General features: G+C 35.1%; 1 protein-coding gene across 38 annotated transcripts in view; it reads right to left on the bottom strand.

The window, feature by feature from the left end:
- Window positions 1-23,522, bottom strand: part of Rims2 (regulating synaptic membrane exocytosis 2) — a 385,455-nt gene that overhangs the window by 345,684 nt on the left and 16,249 nt on the right. The window contains exon 2 of one of the 38 annotated variants that reach the window (XM_090339199.1): window positions 11,214-11,395. The exons of the other annotated variants lie outside the window; for them this stretch is intronic. Coding sequence (XP_090195325.1) covers window positions 11,214-11,251 — 38 coding nt within the window. The 5' untranslated portion in view covers window positions 11,252-11,395. The remainder of the gene's footprint in view (window positions 1-11,213; window positions 11,396-23,522) is intronic. 38 annotated transcript variants of the gene reach the window in all.

Raw genomic sequence — 23,522 nt, 5'->3', positions numbered from 1 at the left:
CACATCATTAATATTACTACTGAGCTCACCAAAACAGGCTTTAAAAATCAAGTAAAACGGGTGGGGGGTGGGGGGGGAGGGAAATGGGTACCAAGACATGTGAAAGGATATCAATGTACATGAATTAATGCACCTTCTATCTGGCAAATATCATGTAACCCTTTTACTAATTACAATAAAAAATGCAAAAAAAAATCAAGTAAAACTCATTTCTTATACCCAACAGTTTAAAAATGATAAAGCGATACTGCAGAGGTTTTAGGTCTAGAGCATTTCTCCTACTATTTTGTTTTTTTTCTTTTGTAATACCCTTTTAATGCATATATTCAGTATAAGAGCTATAGTATTTCTTTAACATATTGAAACATCTAGCATTTCTGGTACTTGTCTACATAAGGGATAAAAGCACAGTAAATCACCAAAAGTTGAACAGACCTCAGGTGTAGTTTATTCTTCCATGGTAATTCAAATTCTCATTTTCTTTTTTCTTTTTGTTTTTGTTTTTGTTTTTGATGGGTCATGGGGCTTGAACTACGTCAGGTCGTTGTCCCTGAGCTCTTTAAGGCACTGCCCTACTCTTGAGACAAGCCCCATTTCCTTTTCTAGAGTTTATTTGGAGATAAAGAGTCTTAGGTCCTTTAGTGCCTGGGCTGGCTTTGATTCTTGATCCTCAGAGCTCAGCCTCCTGAGTAGCTAGGATTAAAGGCATGAACCACTGTGCTGGCTCAAGACGAGTTCTGTCTTCCCTTTTCCATTTCCTCAAGGAGCTGGTGGACATCACAGTTGGTGGGAACTCACTAAATAACCTTAGCTTGTGGTGATTTTTTTTTTCTGTTTTTGCCAGTCAGTGCTGGGGCCTGAACTTGGGCCTAAACACTGTCCTTGTGTTTTCTCAAGGCTAGAGCTCTACCAGTTGAGTCTGTTTTGTTTTTGTTTTTTACTTTACTTGTCGGCTAGTTAATTAGATGTAAGAGTAGTTAATTTCTCCTAATATTTTGTTACAAATATATCAAACTTATCAAAAATTTTGAAAGAATTTTTAAAGAAAAACATATAAATATAACTTAGTTACATATTTTACTCATATGTATTATATACATTTACTTAATTTTAATCTTAAAATAAAATATACATTACTTTAAAACACTTTGATTATGTTTGAGAAGTAAGGTACCTAGTACCTGACAAATGTAACTATAATCCCTCTATACATTACCCCGACAATAAAATATAATGAAAAAAACATTGTGATATCACTTGAAATGATTTGTTTTTATAAGTTTATTAGTTTACAATCTGCATAATTTAACCATTCAATGTATTACTAGTTATTAATCTGTCCTGAAAGAAACAAAACCCATTTAATTAGTCTATAATCAGGACTGATGATATTGTTAAACCTCTGACAGGTGCATCTGAGCTTTCAGTGTTTGATAAGCTACTCTGTTGCTAAGCAGCACAGTCAACAAAGTTATTTGTTTAGTAATGGTCATATATGGCAGGTTTTAAGGCCCAAGGATATTTTCTTTAAGAAAACATTCCCCTCAATGCCATGTTGTTAGAATTAGATCAGCAGTGGAGCTAAGCAGCTAACCTACCTCTGAGTAAACTTGGCAACATTATTTTCCTTCTACAGTGACTTAAGAATAAGATGACTAAAGCAGAAATAAGAGATCTTCTCTGGACTGATACTAACCAGACATACTATATGGCATAGTGGAAAGCATACACAGTCTACCTGAACTGTAATTGTTGGCTCTATCACTAAGTAGCTAAATGATTGAGCAAGTTACTTAGGTTTTATCCTAGTTTCCTCATTTAAAATGTATCCATTAAAAATAGCTTCCTCAACAAGGACTCAATAACTGCATACCCAAAGCTATGGACATGGTAATGGAAATATAAACATAACTATATAGACATAAAAACCTACGACTCTATAGACATAATGTTTTATTTCTTAAATTAATGTTTCTATGACATACAAACCCTTAGCCTAATTTTGATTAAGTTCTAAATACTAAGTCCCAATGATTGTAAATAGAGATTCCCTCCTTGAACACTTGTTTGTTAAACTTGTAATTTAAAATATGATGTAAAAATCAACATTAATAAATTCTTTAAAAAAATAAATAAAAATAGCTTCCTCAAGACTTAGAAAAATATCATATTAAGTGAAGAAAGCCAGACTCAAAGGAACTTAGGCTCAATGGTTTCCTTCATTTGTCACAATCAGTAGAAACCTTGGGCTCTCCTAGCAGAGATTTGCAATAGAGCAAAACCTTGATACAAAAGACCCTATAGTTTGACACTAAATGAAAGGATCTCTAGGATATAGAAACATAAGCCATATAATGAATGATTGTTGTTCTTAAGGTACTATGTTATCTCTCATGTCTTTTGCTGTCCCTTGGTTATCTCATATTGTTATAGTATCTCACTTTGTTACCTGATATATCGGATATATTTGTATTTGCTTATTTGAAATTGGATAGGGAAGGGGGGAAAACAAGATGAGGGGTGGAGGGGGAGGGAAATGGGAACCAAAACATGTGAAAGGGTATCAATGTATGGGAATTAATGCACCATCTATCTGGTAAATATCATGTAACCCTTCTATTAATTACAATAATAAACATATGAAAAAAAAGCTTCCTCACAACACTATTATAATTATTGTATATCCTAAAACATTAAAGCTCAATATTGTAACTGCAATAAAAAGGATGGAATAAGTTATCCCTTTGTATGACTACTTAATTATAATATGAAAAAGCACTGAAATATTTTATTAATAACATTACTGTTATTGTTTTTGTTGGTGATGTTACAAATGCAAGTTGCAGAGCAAGTAAGAGACAGATTGTAAACTAATAAACATAAAAACAAACCATTCTGAGTGACATCACACTCAAAATGTTTTGTATTTTATTTTGTTTTGTATTGTATTGTAGTTATATGTTTTGTATTGTATTTTAATGTAAGAGTAATATATAGAGGGGTTACAGATAGTGGGTATATTACTTTTTGATTATCATGCTATTTAAAGTAATGTATATTTTAATATAAAATGAAAATTAAATAAGTATATATAATACATATAAGTAAAATGGGGTTAAATTATATTTATGTTTTTCTTTTAAACGTTCTTTCAAAATTTTTGATAAGTTATATAAGTCAATACTTTTTTTATATCTTAGGTTAGTTTAAGTTGGCTTTTAGAAATTTGTTTTTGTCTTTTTCAAAAAAAACATATTAACTAAGGCTGGGGATGTGGTTCAGTAAAGCACTTGCCTAACATGCACAAGGCTCTGTGTTAAATACCCAGCACTGAAAACAAATACAAGAAGGAAAGAAAGAAGGAAGGGTGGGTGGATAGGCAGGCAGCAGTGGCAGTGGCAGTGGGCGGGCAGGGAGGGAAACATCAGAAAGCAAAAATAAGTAAACATAAATCTACAAACATATGTACAGAAATATAAACCTCCATATATGACATATACAAGGTCTGAGTGTATTGTCTTCCCATTTGTTGTCAAAGTATATACACACACATATATACATACAAGAAAGCAACTTTGTTCTTTAATCTCAGATGACAAATTAGTATTTCATTTCTGTTAACATCCCATTAAGATTTTTAAGAAACCACTAGCAAGTTAGCATGGGTTACAATAGAAGAAAAGATACAATGCAGATACAGTTTGAAAGGAAAACACTATCATAAACTTTGGATGTCATATTAAGGGTTTTTAATTTTTTGTTGAACATACACGACTTTTTTATTTAGTCAATGAACACTTGAGGGATATACCACCTATTGCCAAGCACTCTACTACACCATATGCTCCTGACACTGCATTGTGGAATTTATTATCGAATGTCCACCTCTGCATTCTCAAAACATAACACTGATAACAAGTAAGACAAACATAAAAGGTTGGTGGATGTAGCTCACTAGTAAAGCACTTGCTTAGTATTCTCAATGTCTTGCTTCCCATGCATAACACCACCAAGAGGAGGGGGAAAGAGAGAGAGAGAAAAAAAGAGATGGGAGGGGAAATAAAATAGTAAGAAAATACAAATAGATGGGGAATTTTCAAGTAAACCAATTAGTAATTATAATATTGGAGCATTTAGAAATGGTTCTAAAGAAAATATTTTGAATTACTAGTGTTATTTGTGTAGGACAACAATAGGTTTTGTCAATATTATGAACTTAAGTTTGAGTTCTCTCTACTACAGGGGAATCTCCATAAAAGTTCAAGCAACTGTTTAAACTCACAGACTATTGTCTAACTTTTAAAATTCATTGTTGTTTAGAACTCTTGTTATTTTTAATCCATACTTATAGAAAGTATCTAAAATAAAGTTAAGGAAACTATAACCAGATAGTTATTCTTAAATATGAACAATTAACATAATCTCTTAAAATATGTATGTGTCAGATTCTTGAACACCGCATGGAGAAAATGGCAGGAAGCTGCATTCTGTTAGATTAAGCCAGATAGTATAAAAAGCTCATGACCAATTATTCTGAGCAGCTGCAACTGAGTCACCAAGCTAAAATTTAAAACAAACCTAACTTTTTCTAACAAATTCCAAAAAACACTTAGCAGTTTAAAGCTACAGACAGAAATTTCAGTTCTTGATTTGCTTTCATTGACCTCTATCTAGATTGGGAGTTTTGTTTGTTGTATGGATTCATACCCATCAAAAGTTGTTAACAAATCCTTTTGACATTAAGAGAACATTAATGTTTATTAATACAACTTTAGAATAATATAAATACAGTATTTGGAATTTGGGGGGTATTTTTCACTGAGGTACTTGACAAAGTAACTCAAGAATTTCAAGAAATTCTTGAAATAAACTTACTTTGAAATTTAAAATCACATCTTAATTTTGTCTTTTGGAACAATCTGAGTCCACAGATGTTGAAATGCAATGTAACTGCTTGCTCTCCCTTCACTTGTAAGTGTACTAAGTATTTGATGTATGTAATCAACAGGATTCAAAGAATGTACTTAAATGCCTCTTTCAAAGTATCTTTCCTTTCTGAAGATAGTAGATACATGAAGGACTCATGTTTATCAGCTCTTAGTTGATAAGTAAAATAACATATAAACTTTCTTTCTTTTCTCTGCTCCTGGGGCTTGCACTCAAGGCTTAGACACTGTCCCTAGCTTCTCTCTCTCAAGGCTACTGCTCTACCACTTGAGCCACAGTGCCACTTCCAGCTTTTCCTGAGTAGTTTATTGGAGATAAAAGTCTCATGGACTTTTCTGCCCAGGCTGTCTTTAAACCTCAAGCCCCAGACCTCAGCCTCCTGAGTAGCTAGGATTACAGGCAGGAGCCACTGGTGCCTAGCTTAATCTGTTAATATTGCAATAATTCTAAATAAAAATTTATGTTTGCAGGGCCCAGTGGTAGAGTGCTTGCCTAGCATGCACAAAGCCCTGGGTTTGATTTCTGGGTACCACATACACAGAAAAAAGCTGTGTATGTGGCTCAAGTGGTAAAGCTCTAGCCTTGAGAAAGCTCAAGGACAGTACCCAGGTCCTGAGTTCAAACTCCAGGACTGGCAAAAAAAAATAAAATAATATAAATTATATATATGTGTGTGTGTGTGTGTGTGTGTGTGTGTGTGTGTGTGTGTGTGTGTGTGTGTGTATCAGGGCTGGAAGTCTGGCCTGGCCTAGTGGTAGAGTGCTCGCCTAGCATGCACAAAGACCCAGGTTCGATTCCTCAATACCACATAGAAAAAAGCCGGAAGTGGTGCTGTGGCTCAAATGGTAGAGCTCTAGTCTTGAGAAAAACCCAAGGACAGTGCTGAGGTCCTAAGCCCAAGCCCAGGACTGGCCAAAAATAATAATAATAATAATAATACATATATATGGAGCAATTCATACACATCTTTTATTTCTGTATGTCCTGTGAACAGAGGCCTGGACGTCTCATTGTTCTTGACTATCTTGTTTGTTGTAAAGAAACGGAAATAAGCTCTGTCTTCAAACCAAGAGAGGTTTGTTGACAGTTTTGAAAAATAATGTTTCCTTCAAAAGCAAAGGCATGCTCAATACATGTTATTTGGGCACTGGTGGCTCATGCCTGCAATCCTACCTACTCAGGAGGCTAGATATGAGGACTACAGTTCAAAGCCAACCTGGGCATGAGACTCTTATCTCTAACCACCAAAAAGCCAGGAGTAGAGATGTGGCTTAAGAGGTAGGGTGCTAGCCTTGAGCAAAAAAAGTTCATGGACAGCACCCAGACTCTGAGTTCAAGCAAGCCCCAGGACCAGCACAAAAAATAATCAATTGGAGTTCAGACATCCTTCTCTATGATTCAACACCCTGCCTGTGTAGACACTACCTGACACTCTTCATGTCACACTGTGGAATTAGACAGGATGACAATACTGAATATCACTAGTGCCATGAGCAGCCAATTGTCTTTCACCTGACTCAGTCTTTTATGTCTTCTACTCACATTTTACAACAGTGACAGGATAACTTATTATCTGATAAATAAAAGGATAATCTCACACCTTTCACAGATGTAGCTGATAATCAAATAAAATGATGTAGGACAATCAGTATTTTATTGAATATCTTCTTTGAGCTTAGTATTACACTAGGTACTGCAGTTCTAATTCAGATTTAGGAATTCTGATTCCTCCATGAACTGACAATGTCATGGAAAAAGAACAGAGTCTATGGAGAAGGTAGTTTATAGATCTTGTTTAAATTTTTATAATTATAGAAATTATTAGACCTGAAGGTACCTTGGAGAAAATCCCAACTGAATTTTTAATTGTACATATACTAAGAATTTATTCAGTTAGAGGAGAACTAAAAATAGACATTCAGTATTCTTTCTATAAATACCAGAAACTATTTTCTTACTTTGATTGATGTACATTTATAAAATTTGAAAAATTTGTAAAACTTTTATTGTAAAATCTTTGATTGATGTACATTTGTAAAACTAAGACATTACTATTTACCGTAGCAAAGATATGGAACCAACCCACAAGCCCCTCAGTAGATAACTGGATCAACCAGATGTGGTATTTATACACAATGGAATTCTATGATGCCATCAGAAAGAACTATATCACCCCATTTGTAAGGAAATGGAAAGACTTAGAAAAAAATCATATTTAGTGAAGTAAGTCAGACCCAAATGAACATAGGCTCAATGGTTTCCCTCATTTTAATAATTAGTACAAACCTAGGACTCTCCCAGCAGAGAATTACAATAGCTCAAACCTTTGATACACAAGGCCATATAGGATGAGGCCAAATTAATAGATCTCCAGGACATGGAAACAAGAGCTTAATTATAAATGGCTTTTGTTCTTAATGTATTATGTTTTTTTTCCTCTTCTCTTGTGTTGCCCTTTGGTTAATCTCATATTGTTACAGTATCTGACATTGTTACCTGGTATATTATGTGTGTGTGTGTGTGTGTGTGTGTGTGTGTGTGTGTGTGTGTATTTGAAATAGGAGGGGGCAAAAAAGATGAGGGGACGGGGTGGGGGCAGAGAAATGGGAACAAAAACATAAGAAGGGGTATCAATGTGTGAGAAGTAATACACCTTCTATCTGGCGAATATAACTTTAATCCCTCTATATATTAAAACAAAATTTTAAAAACTAAGGCTTATTAAGGCCTCAACTACAACTAGAAGTTTTGAAACGAAACCACATTTAAATTTGAAGATTGTTACAATCATCCCTTAAAAAATTAGCATTGACTAATTTTGGCTGACAATGTGCCTTCAGCAATATAATAAGCATGAAGCTATAATTTCAAACCCAGGACAATCAAAATAAGAAAAAGAGGACCGGGAGTTTGGCCTAGTGGTAGAGTGCTTGCCTAGCATGCACGAAGACCCGGGTTCAATTCCTCGGTACCACATATGTAGCAAAAAGCCAGAAGTGGTGCTGTGGCTCAAGTGGTAGAGCCCTAGCCTTGAGAAAATCCAGGGACAGTGCTCAAGCCCTGAGCCCAAGCCCAGGACTGGCAAAAAAAAAAAAAAAGAAAAGAAAAAGAAAAAGAATACTATGGAGTGTAAAATCCTATACAGTAAAAATGATTAACTGACTTATTTAAGTTCCACTTACTGCAATGTCCCAAGTTTTTAGAATAGCATGTGGAACATAGTAGGTGATAAATATTTGCTAAGTGATATATAAAGCACATTTTTAATATAGCAATATCCAGCATCAACATACAGCAATTTTTATTCTTTTGGTTTTGCCTAAAAATGCTAAAGAATGTAAGAAAATCAGAATGAACATAACATGAACATTTCTTCTGAGTGAGAATGCCAAGAAAGACAAATAAAACTATAAAAATCTTCGGACTCAACAGCATACTCAAAGTGAGTGGTACATTGAGGCCAGAAGTTAAGAAGATCCTTAAAGAGGCTTGACAACAGACTAGTACATTGTTCTGATAAGACTGCACTATCCTAGCCAGGCAACATGATAAGAGGTTGTATAAAGTAGTGCTGAAAAATATTAAAGATAAAATGGAAAGGAAAGCCAGGTGTGGTGGCTCTCACCTGTAATCCTAGTTACACAGGAAGCTGAGATCTGAGGATCAAAGTTCAAAGCCAGCCCAGGCACTAAAGTCCATGAGACTCTTATCTCCAACTAACAACTAGAAAATTGGAAGTGGTGCTGTGGCTCCAGGAGTAGGGGAGAAGGCTTGAGCTGAAGAGCTCAGGGACAATGCCCAGGCCAGGCCTAGGGCAGTAACCTTGAACTAAAAAGCTCAGGGACAGCACTCAGGCCCATGACCGAAAAAAAAAAAAATGGAGAGGAAAAGAAATCTAACATTTCTTAGGTGAGCATTGCATCAGACACTACCTCATTTATTATTTCCTTTAATCCTCATCATTTCACTAAGAAAACTTTCCCTTTCTAAAAAAGATTTCTATTTCTGGTATCAATGCTCCGAAGTCTTTATTAGTTGAAATCTAAATTCCAAATGCATAGTATTCAAAAATGATCTTCCTTTAATTAGTAGTTGGTAACAACCAGACTGCTTATGCCCACAGAATAACCTTCATGTCTCCAAGCTAATCAACTAAAGCTAAAATACTATAATGCTGAAATGAGTAAAAGAGTAAGAAGCCCTGCTAAAAATGTCAAAGAATTTGTTAACTAGGGAAACCTAATCTTTGTAACTTCTTTTCTGTATAAGTATTTATTTGGTATATGAAGAAAATAGAAATACTGAGGATAGACTCAATTCCTTAGTAGTAGCTTGTCAGTATCTCAAAAGACATATGTGTGATGACTAACAAAATATTTGAATTCTAATGATAAAATGGCATAGACATAGCACTGTGCTGGCTTTAGCTAATATAAAAAATTTCATGATACAAATTCAATAGCTCAAGTTCTGGCTTTCCTAGTATGATTTTGGACCTAATTATTCTAGTCTCAGTTCCCTAATCTGAACATGGGAACAGTATTATTTTCTCTACATTAAGGAATTATTAAAACTATAAAATGAGATAATCTTTGAAACTTGAGGCCAGGAGTTCAGGAACAGCCTGAGTAATATCAAGATCCCCATCATTTTTTCAGAAAAAAAATACTAAGAAAAACAATGTTTTTTCTTCAGGATTCTGAATATATTCCATTGTCTTATGGCCTCCACTGTTTCTGCTGAGTCAGATATAATTCTTATCGAACCTACTTTGAAAATTGCTATTTCCCCCTATGGAGATTTCTGTTGTTTTGTTTTTTTAACAGTTATTATGACATGCTTAGTTATGGTTTTGTGTGTTTTTTGTATTTACTTTTCCTGGGTTTTTAGTACTTCGTAATCTGTGTCTTTAACAATTTGGTGGGAAAATCTGTCACTTACCTCTTCAAACATTGTGTCTCCCACTCTTTCTCTTGTCCTTTCTAGAAAAACTCCAACTGTATACCTATGTCTTTTATTAACATAGTACATTTCCCTTGTTAACTCTATATCCCCTAACTTACCTTTCAGTTCCCTATTTCTCGTTTTATTTATCTAAAATATTGTTAAATAAGTTTAGTTGTTAATTTCATATTGCCTCTTATAGTTCAACATACTTAAATTCTGTATGGTTCTCTGAATAAATTCTCAGTCTTACACATACTTATAGGATTGGGATGTAGCTCAGAGGCAAAGCACTTGCCTAGCAAGTGCAACTTCCTGGGTTCAATGCCCCCAGTGCCAAAAAAAAAAAAAAGACAAAACAATACAGTTAAAAATAATAACCAAGGCCTGGGAGTTTGGCCTAGTGGTAGAGTGCTTGCCTAGCATGCAGGAAGACCCAGGTTTGATTCCTCGGTACCACATAAGTAGCAAAAAACCAGAAGTGGTGCTGTGGCTCAAGTGGTAGAGCCCTAGCCTTGAGAAAATCCAGGGACAGTGCTCAAACCCTGAGCCCAAGCCCAGGACAGGCAAAATAATAATAATAATAATAATAATAATAATAACAACCAAACAAATAAACATGCTTGTGCTTTTAAAGTCAGTTCATGAGAGCTCCATCATCTCATTTCTCAGTGATATGCTGTTTTTCTTGATTTTATTTTTATTACTTTGTGTTTCATAAAATGTCATACATAAATAGTAGAGAAACTCTTTGAGGTCTAGGATGATACTATTTTATTCTGTTCAAATGTGTGGCTAATTTCATCAACATTCTTAGATGTCTAAATCTGGGGTTAAGGCAATTCAAAGTCAATTTTATTCTACTAAAAGAAAACAATTTTATTTCTGTTAAAGGGATTTGTTTCCAGTCCTGGAGCTTGAATTCAGTGCCTAGGCATTGTCCCTGAGCTTCTTTTACTCAAGGCTAGGGCTCTACAACTTGAACCACAGTACCATTCTGGCTTTTTCTCTTTATGTGGTACTGAGGAATCAAACTTCATGCATGCTAGGCAAGCATTCTAGGACTAAGCCACATTCCCCGCCCACCATTTTATTTCTGACCATCTTTACTCCACATGTGTAACCCTTCAGGTTCTAACTCAAAACCTGGAGGAATTAGCAGACTCTTCATGTTTATTAGACTATGAACTCAAACTGTTACTCCAACAGCCCCACCTCTACAAATGTATCAAAAGCTCTTCTTAACTTGTCAGAGTCTTGGATACCTTTACTGCAAAGATCAGGTTCCCCTGAGGGAAAGAAGCCTCAAATGCTCAGCTCACCTTTTAGATTTCCTTCTTCTCCAGGATCTTGTCCCCATAGTCTTCACTGAAGTGTTAGCTCTCTGATACTTTCAAACAGATGATTGTTATATTTGATCCAGCTTTCTAGTTGTTCTCAGTGGAAGTAAGTCCAAATTGCCTAATCCACCATCATCAGAAGTGCACCTCTCAATTTTTCTCATCTGTAAAATGAGGATAATAATGACAACTTCCTCAAAGGTATTATTAAAAGAGATCAGAGCGCCTATGATATATTAAGTGCACAAGAATTTTCAGCCATGGCTTTGAGCCATGCTTACTCACAACAAGCCTCAAAACTAATAGATATGTTGTAAATTTTGCTTGCCAGTAGTAATTTCTCTCTGATATCTCAAAATTTCTTCAAGAAACTAGTCTTCAGTTACTAAATACAATAACAGTATGGTTGTCCATGGAGATATTGCCTCTTTTGTCCTCCTCAGCCTTTTTCTGCCATTTTCAGGCAGGACTTATTTGACTTTTATGAGAAATAGCCAATGGCATTATACAAATCTTTTTTGCCTTTTGTTCTTTGCTTTTGTTTTTTAAGATAGGGTCTTGATACCTTTTCCCAAGATAACCTTAAACTCACAATCCTCCTGCTTCTGGCTTCTGAGTAGCTGAGATTAGTCATGCACCACCCACGCCTAAACATTCCTTTTAATTGGGGGAAAAAATTTCTGGTCAACATTACTTAAGAAACTTGTACACATAAAAAAAAGTTTACATTTCCTAACATTACTAAAGAATTATATTTTAGAATTCTCTCTGTTCTGATCCTATTCTGGTTTTCAGCTCTATTTCTGCCCTCTCATAATTTCCCCTCTGTGTTTCAGGAAGTTAAAAGCCTACATGAAGACTACATCTCTGATACCTCCTTGATGCATGGTTTCTAATTAGATCCTGTCATTGAGAAGCACTGAACATCAAGATGACAGTAGAAGATATATTATTTTCTTTCTTCTGTTACTGGATCCTACAAGGATAACAACAGCATTCCAGGAAACTCCAGAGAAGAATGCTCACGGGCTGTGACACAGGAGCATACATAAGTACTAAAAAAAAAAAAAAAATACTACTGTGCAAAGGCTAGCTACTACAAAATACAGTGGAATAATAGCAAGGGTAGCAATGAGTAGCTCCAGGCTCCAGCATCCTCTGAGATGAGGCCAGCAGCAGCAGCAGCAGCATTATAAGCATAGTAGCATTATAGGGTAATAGTACTCTAGTAATTTCAGCGCTTGTGTGCTCTATTTTCCTTTTTTTTTTTTCATTCTCTAGCCCTTGGAGTAATAATTTCCTGTAATTGCTAAGCTTTTAATAAATTCATAATCACATTTTACTTTCCTGCCCTACTAAAACAATTAAAAATTAATTCTACATTAAAATTTCTTTGCTAAAATACCTGGTGGTGGCCGGGAGTTTGGCCTAGTGGTAGAGGGCTTGCCTAGCATGCACAAAGACCTGGATTCAATTCTTCTGAACCACATACATAGAAAAAAGCCACAAATGATGTTGTGGCTCAAGTGGTAGAGCTCTTCATGTTCTGTTTTCCCTAAGCACTTAGTTCTGTTTAAACCTGACATAGCTTTGAGAGAAAGGGTCATTGATGTTTCCTTATCGGAAAAATGGAAATATCTGCTCAGTTAGTATGAATGACTTGATTGAAATGCTATGATTGCTAATGAGCAGCAGAGAGCCTTGCGCCCAGGTAGCCTTTTATTCCCAGCATACGGTTTTGTAGCCTTTTGCATAAATAGAGTTAGCTTGTCATGTCACTAAAATCACTTGCCAAAGGCACATAAAAACCCAAAAGTCCTAGGTCCTTGGATTATAGAAAGGTAAGATTAAATTACAAAAGTTTTGTAACATTTCCCCTTTGGAAAGTATCTTGAGGAATTCAAGGAACCCTCTGACTTGGGTTTCTTAGAGTGAGGAAACAATGAGCTACCATACAGAATTTTTGCACTGCAACCTGTGCCTATCAATGGACTGCTGAATGTGGAGTTGCCATGTGCTCTCTTGGTTGCTTCTTACTTTCAAGTGAATTTTACAGCATATCTTGTTCCATAGGCTATAGTTTTTAGATTGTTTTGATGTGTCAGTACTATCCCAAAAGCAAAGAAAGAAGTCTGATAAGTGTTTTAGAAGATAGCAATAAGACAATATCACAGGGTCTTAACACATCTGAAAAGTAAATATATATACATATATATATATATGGGATCACAAATCAAACTTGACTTTTGTACAAACATAAATTTATTTGAGCAGAAATATGTTCTCTCTCTTGCCTCAATCTGAACACTCTCCACCATCACTTCCATATTATACTATTCAACCCGACCTCCTTAAATTGTCAACTATATTTAGAATAAGACAAAACTCCTTATCTTACCATATAAGTGTGTGCTTAAGCTAGGTCACTCCTACTGTTCCAATCTCAATGTATCTATTCTCCTAAGAAGACTGATAGAAGTCCAGTGCTAGTGGCCTATAATCCTAGAGACTCAGGTGTCTGAGACCTGTAGGTCTTAATTCAAAGACAATCTTGAAAATGGGGGTAGTGGTAGAGAAGCAAATCCTATAGAAAAGTCTAGGAGACTTTACCTCCAATTAAACAGCAAATTGCTGGTCCAGAAGTACATCTGAAGTGGTAATATGCCAGGCATGAGCAAGAAACCCAAGTAAGTTCAAGTCTCAGTATCAGCACATACACACACACACACACACACACACACACACACACACACACACAAATATACATACATACACACATACATACATATATACATACATATACATATAAGATTGTCACAAAATGATTCAATCCTAATCACTGCAAATATACACATATGAATATACACACACAGTTTTGCAGTCTTTGAGTAAGACCTTCCTATGCTCTTTTATTCCTCAGATATTTTATCTTCTAACCCACTTCCTCCAGTGAAGAAGCCTGACTCAAAGTTAATCTTATCTTTCCTAGCCAAGTAGCAGATGGGAAAGGAGCTGATGCTGAACCCAAAATTGAAGGGTGGAAAGAATAAATGTACACTTTGATAGTTAAAACTAAGAATGGATACTGAAGACTCAAGACATCTACGCTTTTTTCTGTAGGATAAAAAGTAAACCATATCTTCTATATGCTTTATGCTTCCTCTCTTTCTCTCCCTGTCTGTCTCTTTCTCTCTCATATATACATACAACATACACACATACATCATGCTCATTCCTAATCATTTCAAAATGATTCCTTTTTCTTAAAATTTAGGGGTCAGCTTTTAAAGTATTTTTTGGCATTTTTTATTAAAGAAGTTATTAAGATTGATTTTTACATCATGTATCAAATGACATATTTAACAAACAAGTATTCAATAAGGGAAGCTACATGCAATCACATTTTAAAGTATTTTTAAGACAACTCTAAAATTCCCTCTCATTGGTCCAGGAGTTTGGCCTAATGGGTGGAGTGCTTGCCTAGCTTGCACGAAGACCCAGGTTTGATTCCTCGGTACCACATACATAGAAAAAAGCTGGAAGTGGTACTGTGTCTCAATGGTAGAACACTAGCCTTGAGGGAAAACCCAAAGACAGTGAGTGCTCAGGCCCTGAGTTCAGTCACCAGGAGTGGTAAAAATAAATAAATAAATAAATAAATAAAATTCCCTGTCATTATACCCCTTTTTCTAATAGTCCCTTGAAACTTTTTAAACAAGATGTCCTAATTCCTTCACAATTCATTACTGTTCATCTACTATGTGCCAAACATTGTGCTAAGCTCAAAATAGACCACAGAAATATATCTCACATAATTCCTACCCTCAGTCCTCACAAAAATTTTATCAGAGTTAAAATTTAAGTCCATATCTGTTCAAGTTTATTAAGTTTTTATTTTTTATGACATACAAATCCTCAGCCTAATTTTAATTAGGTTCCAAAATCTAAGTGCCAGTGATTGTATATAGAGATTCCCTTCTTGAATACTTGTTTGTTAAACATGTCATTTGAAATATGATGTAAAAATCAATTTTAATAAATTCTTTCATAAAAAACAGGGTTACTATATTATTAAAATACAAGTACATTTGACTATGCCATTGAAATCATATACTCTTTTCTCTAATTTGCTGAAGATTGAAGAGAAAGTAAAGAGTATGAAATCAGTAGAAGGATAAGAGGAAGTTATCTGTAAAAGTAGCAAATGATATCAAATGGAAAAACTAGGAAGATTATATTTAGTAAGTTCCACAAAATTCACTATTATTACATTACTCCACCCTCCTTTTCAGCAAACAGAAACATAAAAATCACAACTATTCCAGATAATGATTTCTTTGTATTTTATTCAGAATGCTATAAAGGATCTACATTGTATTGTCAGAGGACTTGATCATCAAGGAATCTACTATGCACCTAGTAGGAAAATCTATGAACCTAGAGGAAAACATTGCTAAAATTTAATTATAAAGTGAACAAGAATACCCATAAGCTTTCTCTTAGATAGATGCAACAAAACTCTTATCCTATGATTCAGGTAATCACAGAGCTGCAAGAATCCCAAAAAACAAACCAAATTCCACTCAATAACAATTTTAAAAAAACAATTCAGCAGGATGAAGGAAAAATATTTTATCAAATGATGTGGAAGATTTTTCTTTACAAAAAAATTAGGAAAACATCTTAATAAGCTAATTCACAGTTAAAGGGGAAGACCAAGAGAAATGACTGAAGGTAGAAAAGAAACAAACTAACAATATATAGAAAAATTAATAGAAATTGGAGAGTACAAAAGAAATGGAAAGAGTAGTAGGGAAGGAAGTCTAACAACATAATGTAAGTAGGTATGTTTGTTAAAAGATCCTTTTAAGAGTAAGAAAAGAGAGAACAAGAAAATATTTAAATTATTCACCCTGAATCATTATTCCAAATCTACAGAAAAATACTATCAACACAGCTGTCCAAAACATATAAAATGTTAGAATGCAGGCCCAGTGGTGGTGGCTCATGCTTGGAATCCTAACTACTCAGTCGGCTGAGATCTGAAGATCACATTTCAAAGCCAGCCTAGGCAGTACAGCTTTAGATCTCAGTGGTAGAATTGAAACCTTGAGCAAAAAAGCTCAGGGACAGCGTCCAGGTCTCAACTGAAAAAATAAATTATAATTCAGAAAACAGAACTGTGACCTACAACTGACTTAATACAAGGAAAGGGATAAAGGCAACAAATAAATAAACAAAGTAAATAATCAAACAAAGTGAAAATAAATAATAGAATGTTGATCATAGCTGTTTAAGCTTCAATTAAATTTTCTGAATTAAGAGTTAGAAAGGATGAGAATCTATTTAAATGTAACACCTGTCATGTGACAAATACTGAGACTGATGGTTAAGAAAACATACTTATGTAAAATATTCATATTCTACTAAGTAGAAAAGGATATATAGAACTGTATGATGGCATTCACCTATATCTTCAGCTCTCAAATGCTGAGGCAGAACAATCAAGAACTCAACCATTTGGGGCTACATAGTGGACCGAGTACCTGGCTAGATCCTTATCTCAAAAAAAAATTTTGCTAAATACAAATTACTAAATAAAATAAAACTACTAAAATAAAACTGTATATATACCACACTAGAGTAGGAAAACATACAATGCATATGGGTAATAACTATAAGGGAACATGTAAAAGTGAACAGTTGTATACATAAATTATGTTTTATAGAAATTTTCATTTCTAAAATGCCTACTACTTCATTTTTTTCTTTTTTTCTTTTTTTTTTTTTTGCCAGTCCTGGGCTTGGGCTGAGGGCCTAAGCTTTATCCTTGAGTTTTCTCAAGGCTAAAGCACTACCACCTGATCCACAGCACCACTTCTGGCATTTTTTTCTATATTTGTGGTACTGAAGAATCGAACCCGGGTCTTCGTGCAGGCTAGGCAAGCACTCTACCACTAAAACAAACTCCCGGCCCCTATTATTCCATTCTGATGATAAAACTGAAATCAAATAAGTATTCTTTGAATTTTATATACTATAGTGAGAGTCCTAGGTGAATATATTTAAAAGATAATGATTTCAGTACTTAAAAGAGAATATATCTTGAAACATATATGCTTATCAAATTGTATAATTGCAAATCAAGACTTAGATCAGAGTAAATTACAGAACTTTGAGAACAATTTTTAATTATTACTTTAAAAGATAGTAATGAAGACTTTAGAAATATAATTTTTCAGGTTACTAACAGCAGTAATATAGGCAAATGAGAATCTCTTTAACTATTCAACACATTCTAAAAATTAATTTTAAAAATGTAAATTTTAGGGGCCGGGAGTTTGGCCTAGTGGTTAAAGTGCTTGCCTAGCATGCATGAAGACCCAGGTTCGATTCCTCGGTACCACATACATAGAAAAAAGTCGGAAGTGGTGCTGAGGCTCAAGTGGTAGAGCTCTAGCCTTGAGAAAGTCCAAGGACAGTGCTCAGGCCCTGAGCTCAAGCCCAGGACTGGCAAAAAAAAAAAAATGTACATTTTAGTCCCAAGAGACTATTTGCTGTTATCAACAGTCTCAAAAACATTTTAGTGGACTAAATGTGTAGGTTAGTGGTAGGGCACTTCCCTGACAAACCCAAGTCCCTGAGTTCAATGCCCAGCAAAAAAAAAGGGGGGGGGGGTAGGTGAAGGACAAATACTCGGATAAATTTTATTGAGCTCTCACTTCCTTTCACTATTTTGTTGTTGGTGATGGTGGTTGTGAGGCTTGAACTCTGGGTCTGGACACTGTCCCTGAGCTTTTCAGCTCAAGGCTACCACCCCCTTGAGCCACAGCACCACTTCCAGTTTTCTAGTGGTTAATTGGAGATAAGAATCTCATGTACTTTAGTGCCCTGGCTGGTTTTGAACCACGATCCTCAGATCTCAGTCTCCTGAATAGCTAGGATTACAGGCGTGAGCAACTGCACCCAGCTTCCTTTCACTCTTATCTTACCTTTTCTCAAAACTGACTTTTATATAAAAATAACTTCAGATGGAGATGGGGAACACAGAATAACTGAACAGTAGTAACCTAAAATGTATGATGCTTATTTTTTCTCCAGTGAACTTATTATATGTACTGTAGTTGCACCTTACACAACCATATGAATAGGCATTACTGTCTTTGATTTTACATAAGAAGACAGAAGGTCCAAGAGATTGAGACTTGTCACAATCCTGACTAAAGGTCACATAATTAGTAACTGACAAACTAGGGTGCTTCCAGTTGATAAATGTAAAATCTTTTTTTTCTTAAACACAACTGTGCTGCTTTCAAACCTTGAAATCAGCTAAGGAAACAGGATTAGAAGGAAAATAAGCAGTAAATCAATCTTTGCAGTCATTAAAAACTCAGCCACTTATGCAAAGCTATCTTAGCTGATTAAATTTACACTTCAGAAATTCTCTAAGGTTTAACCAGATGAAAAAAAAAGTTTAAAAGAGGGAAAATTTTACTAAATCTGCTACTCTATACTGTCATAAAAGCCACCATTGTGTTCCTAAGTAACAAAAAGAAGCAAAAGACAAGCAGTATATGTTATAGCTCAGGGTCAGGAAAGGTACCTAATGGCTGTAGGCCCTGGGTTCAACTGCCAGCCACCCACTAAAAAGCTTTTTTTTTTTTTAAAGAAAAACACAAATGATGAGTAGGAAGAATTCAGACTGTGAATTGAGAATTCTAACTTTAGGATTAAACATTGCTCGTGTTAACATTGTAGAAAACAGTCCAGGAAAGAAAACCAGTATAGAACTAATTTTAAACTAGGATTATTCATGAATCAGAGAAATGAATGAAAATTGTAGGGGAAAAATGCTGGGACAAAGCTGAGAAATGTAAACTGGAAGGGTGAGAAAGAGAGAAGAGTGTTTGAAAACACTGGAAATATTGAAACATATGGTAAATTGTGAGACAGTTTGAGCTATGGCATGATTACATAAATTCCTGCTGCAAAATCTGGTGGCAGACTGGAAGCATGTGTTTCAAAACAATTCCATAAGACTTCCTATTGAAGTTGAAAAAAATGACTAATGAGAGTTCTATGACCTTTACAGTATTAGAGTTTCCTTCAAAAGTCATTTTTAATTAACTTTTCAATGAAAAGAAAGTGCTGATATGGTCTAACTATGAAATATGTCAGGGTATATAGTACATTATAAAAATTCACTAGAAGGCTTATACCATATGTATTGTCCTTATTCTCTTTTCTCCTTCAATGTTCCTGAAGCAGTGAAATATTCTAAAGGGAAAGACATACGAAAGCGAAGTATAGGAAATGAAGCTGGAAAAAGACTATGAAGGACCTCATAAGCAAAATTTATGCAATTAAATTTTATTCAAACAAACAGGAAGCCTAAAGAGTTGTCTATGCCAACAACTGAAAGATTTAAGATTTCATGTTGGGTCTTTTTGTTTTGTTTTGTTTTTGTTGTTTTTTTATTTTGTTTTGTTTTGGTTGGTTATGGGGCTTGAACTCAGGTCCTGGGCTCTGTCCCTGAACGTCTTTATGCTCAAGGCTCTACCATTTGAGACCTAGCACCACTTCCAATTTTTGGTTAATTGAAGATAGTCTCACAGGAACTATTCTTCTCAGGCTGGCTTCCAACCATGATCCTCAACTCTCAGCCTCTTTCGAAGCTAGGATTACTGACATGAGCCACTGTGCCCAGTGACTTCACTTTTATTTTTCAGAAGATACTCTATCAAGAAAGAGAAAGAAGACCAATAGAGAGCAAGAGACAGAGTAATTGAGAGATAAACACGATCAAAATATATTATATGAGAATGTCACACTGAAATCCATTACTTTGTACAATTAACAAACACTAATAAAAATAAAGTAAAATGTGTATTACAAATAAGTATAAACATATACACTATAGTTACAAAGTATAAGCTTTGGGCCAGGAGTTTGGCCTAGTGGTAGAATGCTTGCCAAACATACACAAAGACCTGGGTTCAATTCCTCAGTACCACATACATAGAAAAAGCCAGAAGTAGTGCTGTATATATATATACAAGTATATATATATATACTATATATATATATATATGTGTGCGTGTGTGCGTGTGTGTATGTGTGTGTGTAGAAGAAACTGTAAATTGGGAGGGCAAACCTAAGATAGAGACACAGATCCCAGAACACAGAAAGTGGACATACAGAAAAGACATTGGCAAGAATTCTCATACAAGAAAGAATTTTTGAAATTAAATCAATAGCATTCATTGACATATCAGGCCCCTATTTCAAAATCTTTCACTATTATGTCAAAATCTACTTTTCATGTCAAACAAGCCAATGAGACAAATTTAAACGTTTTAGCTAGTATGACATTGATTCTAAGTACTTAACTGACATACTATTAAATTAATAAATATATGAACTTAAAATAAATCTTTCTTGGGCCGGGAGTTTGATCTAGTGGTAGAGTGCTTGTCTAGCATTCACGAAGACCTAGGTTTGATTGCTTGGTACCACATACATAGAAAAGGCTGGAAGTGGTGCTGTGGCTCAAATGGTAGAGCTCTAGCCTTGACAAAGCCCAAGGACAGTGTTCAGGCTCTAAGTTCAAGCCCAGGATAGGCAAAAAAAGTAAAATTAAAATGAATAAACAAATCTTTCTTTGCCCAAATTAACTACAGACTTAAACATATATATGTGCTTACTATGTAATAAGAGTTATAGCATAGATGATTTACATAGACACTCTAATTATTTACAAATCATTATTTTACTTTCAGAATGTATTGACTTGGTCTATTTAATAAGGTAATATTCTGATATTTAAAATCACACTAAACTTTTCCTGACATTTTCTTCATTAAAATGACAGATAATTAAGTGCCTGGTATGCAGCACTTAGTTGCAACTGTAAGACAACTGGGCATGTCATGCTACATAAGCATCACACAGGACTAAAAACTCTTGTGCCTCAGAATAGTCCCACAATCAAACCATGATCCTCCCACTCTGTCTCCTAAGAGCTAGAGCTTAGATGCAATTACAGGTGCATGTCACTTTGCCAGCCTACTTCTTTCCTTTAAATATCTGAGTTGTGGCTCAAAGTAGTAGAACACTACCTTGAGCAAAAGTAAAGGGACAGTGCTCAGGCCTTGAGTTCAAGCGCCATGATGAAATATATATACGCATATATGTTATTTTAGGTGGTTGATGACCATTATTGTCTAAGTCTGGGCCAAAACTCCTGACCTAAATTGAGATGATGCTATTTATAGTCTTTATTTAACACACTTCTTAATATCCACACGCTTTCACTAGGAAAATATTGTGTTTGATTAGAAACTGCTGCCCTAACCCTAAAAAGGATGACATGTTATTTGGCATATACTACATTACATTTATAAAGGACTAAAATACTTGAAATCTAAACATATCTGGCACAAGTTTCAGAGAAGGGATTGTGGGCCTTTCTTTCCAATATTCATTTTATACAGTTTAGGGGGATTCGGTAGCCTCTTCAAGCTAACACAGTTAGCTATATGGAGTGCTAGAACTCTAGCTTATCTGTCTAAATCTTGTTTTCTATCTCCTATTCAATCCTGCCCGCAAGTTTTTAAAAAAAAGCCTTTCAGACATACAAGACTATACTTCATATAATAACTTACATGCATAACAAATTCTCTAAAAGGTAGAATTTTTAAAAAGGTATACTTATATAAAAATAATGGCATTCACTGGGATGTGGATGAAACCAGAGCAAATCATGTTGAGCGAGATAAGTCAAGACCAAAGGAGCAAAAGGTTCATGGTCTCCTTGATATGTGGATATTAAATCCAAACAGTACAAGAGCAATGACTCAATGTTCGGGTACTCAAGGTTATTGACACGGTAAATTTAAGTACATAGACATAAAAATCTATGATGGGATATATACTCTATTGACATGTTATATAGATCAATACGTATCTATGACATACAAAGTCTCAGCTTAATTTTAATTATGTTCTAAAATTTATGCGCCAGTGATTATACACAGATTCCCTTCTTGAATACTTGTTTGTTAAACATGGCATTTCAAATATGATATAAAAATCAGTGTTAATAAAATATTTTAATAAAAAAGGTGTACTTATATCTAACCTCTAAAAAATTTCCTGCTGCTTACACTTTCTCTCAGCTTTAGTTTTATACAAATGGTTGTCTCATTTTCCAGTTCTAACACAGAAGCTAAGAGTACCTCAGTTTTTACACCAATACAATTTTTCATGAAAATTCATAAAAACTACAGAGCAAAAAAGATAAAATTCCAGGCCAGGAATTTGATCTAGTGATAAGAAAGCTTGCCTAGCATGCACAAAGACCTGGGTTCAATTCCTTGGTACCACATACATAAAAGCTAGAAGTGGGGCTGTGGCTCAAGTGGTAGAGCCTGCTCTAGCCTTGAGAAAGCCCAAGGACAGTGCTCAGGCCCTCAGTTCAAGCACCAGGCCTGGCAAAAAGAAAAAAAAAGGAAAATTTTCAAAGGAGGAATTTTAAGTACCCTATATAGGAATTACCAATTTGATGCAAATGCTATCAAATTTGTGGTAGTTACATTTGTCAATACATATTTCTTTGAATATGATAGTATTAAATTACTCTCCCCACCTTTGGTTAGTCATAACTTACTTTTGGGAGGGGAAAAAAACAGTGGCTCATGCCTATAATCCTAGCTATTCAGGAGGCTGAGATCTAAGGACTAAAGTTTGAAGCCAACACCCTCTTATCTCCAACTAACCACCAAAAGTGTAGCTATAGCTCAAATGGCAGAACATTAGCCTTGAGCAGAAAGTTCAGAGACAGTGCCCAGACCCTGAGTTCAAGTCCTAGGACTGGAACAAAATGTGTGTGTGTGTGTGTGTGTGTGTGTGTGTGTGTGTGTGTGTGTGTGTGTGTGTGTGAGAGAGAGAGAGAGAGAGAGAGGGGGGGGGAGAAAATTATATGCATATTACTGAGAGGAAAAACATCAAGAAACCAGTTGCAGTTCATCAGCGTCCCTTGTCACATGTTCACACTTTCAGATAGCAGATTGTCTAACAGCTATGTGTCAGAAAGAGAATGATATATGACAGTGTCACAAAATGACCCAGAAAAAAAATATGCAGCATGAAAAGGGAGCCTATGTAGTTTATGGCTATTTGAGGCTAGCACAGTCTACTACAAGTTTTGTATACTACAAATTTACTGCCTTTGTCCTCGAAACATCCTGCTTCATATGAACTCTGCCCATTTCTCCTTTGCCAGTTCCTACG

This window comes from Megascapheus bottae, chromosome 9 (assembly GCF_031878675.1).
Source record: "Megascapheus bottae isolate mThoBot1 chromosome 9, mThoBot2.hap1, whole genome shotgun sequence".
NCBI classification, from domain to species: Eukaryota; Metazoa; Chordata; class Mammalia; order Rodentia; family Geomyidae; genus Megascapheus; species Megascapheus bottae.
Note: the sequence above shows the minus strand (reverse complement) of the source record. Positions and strands in the feature narration are given on the sequence as shown.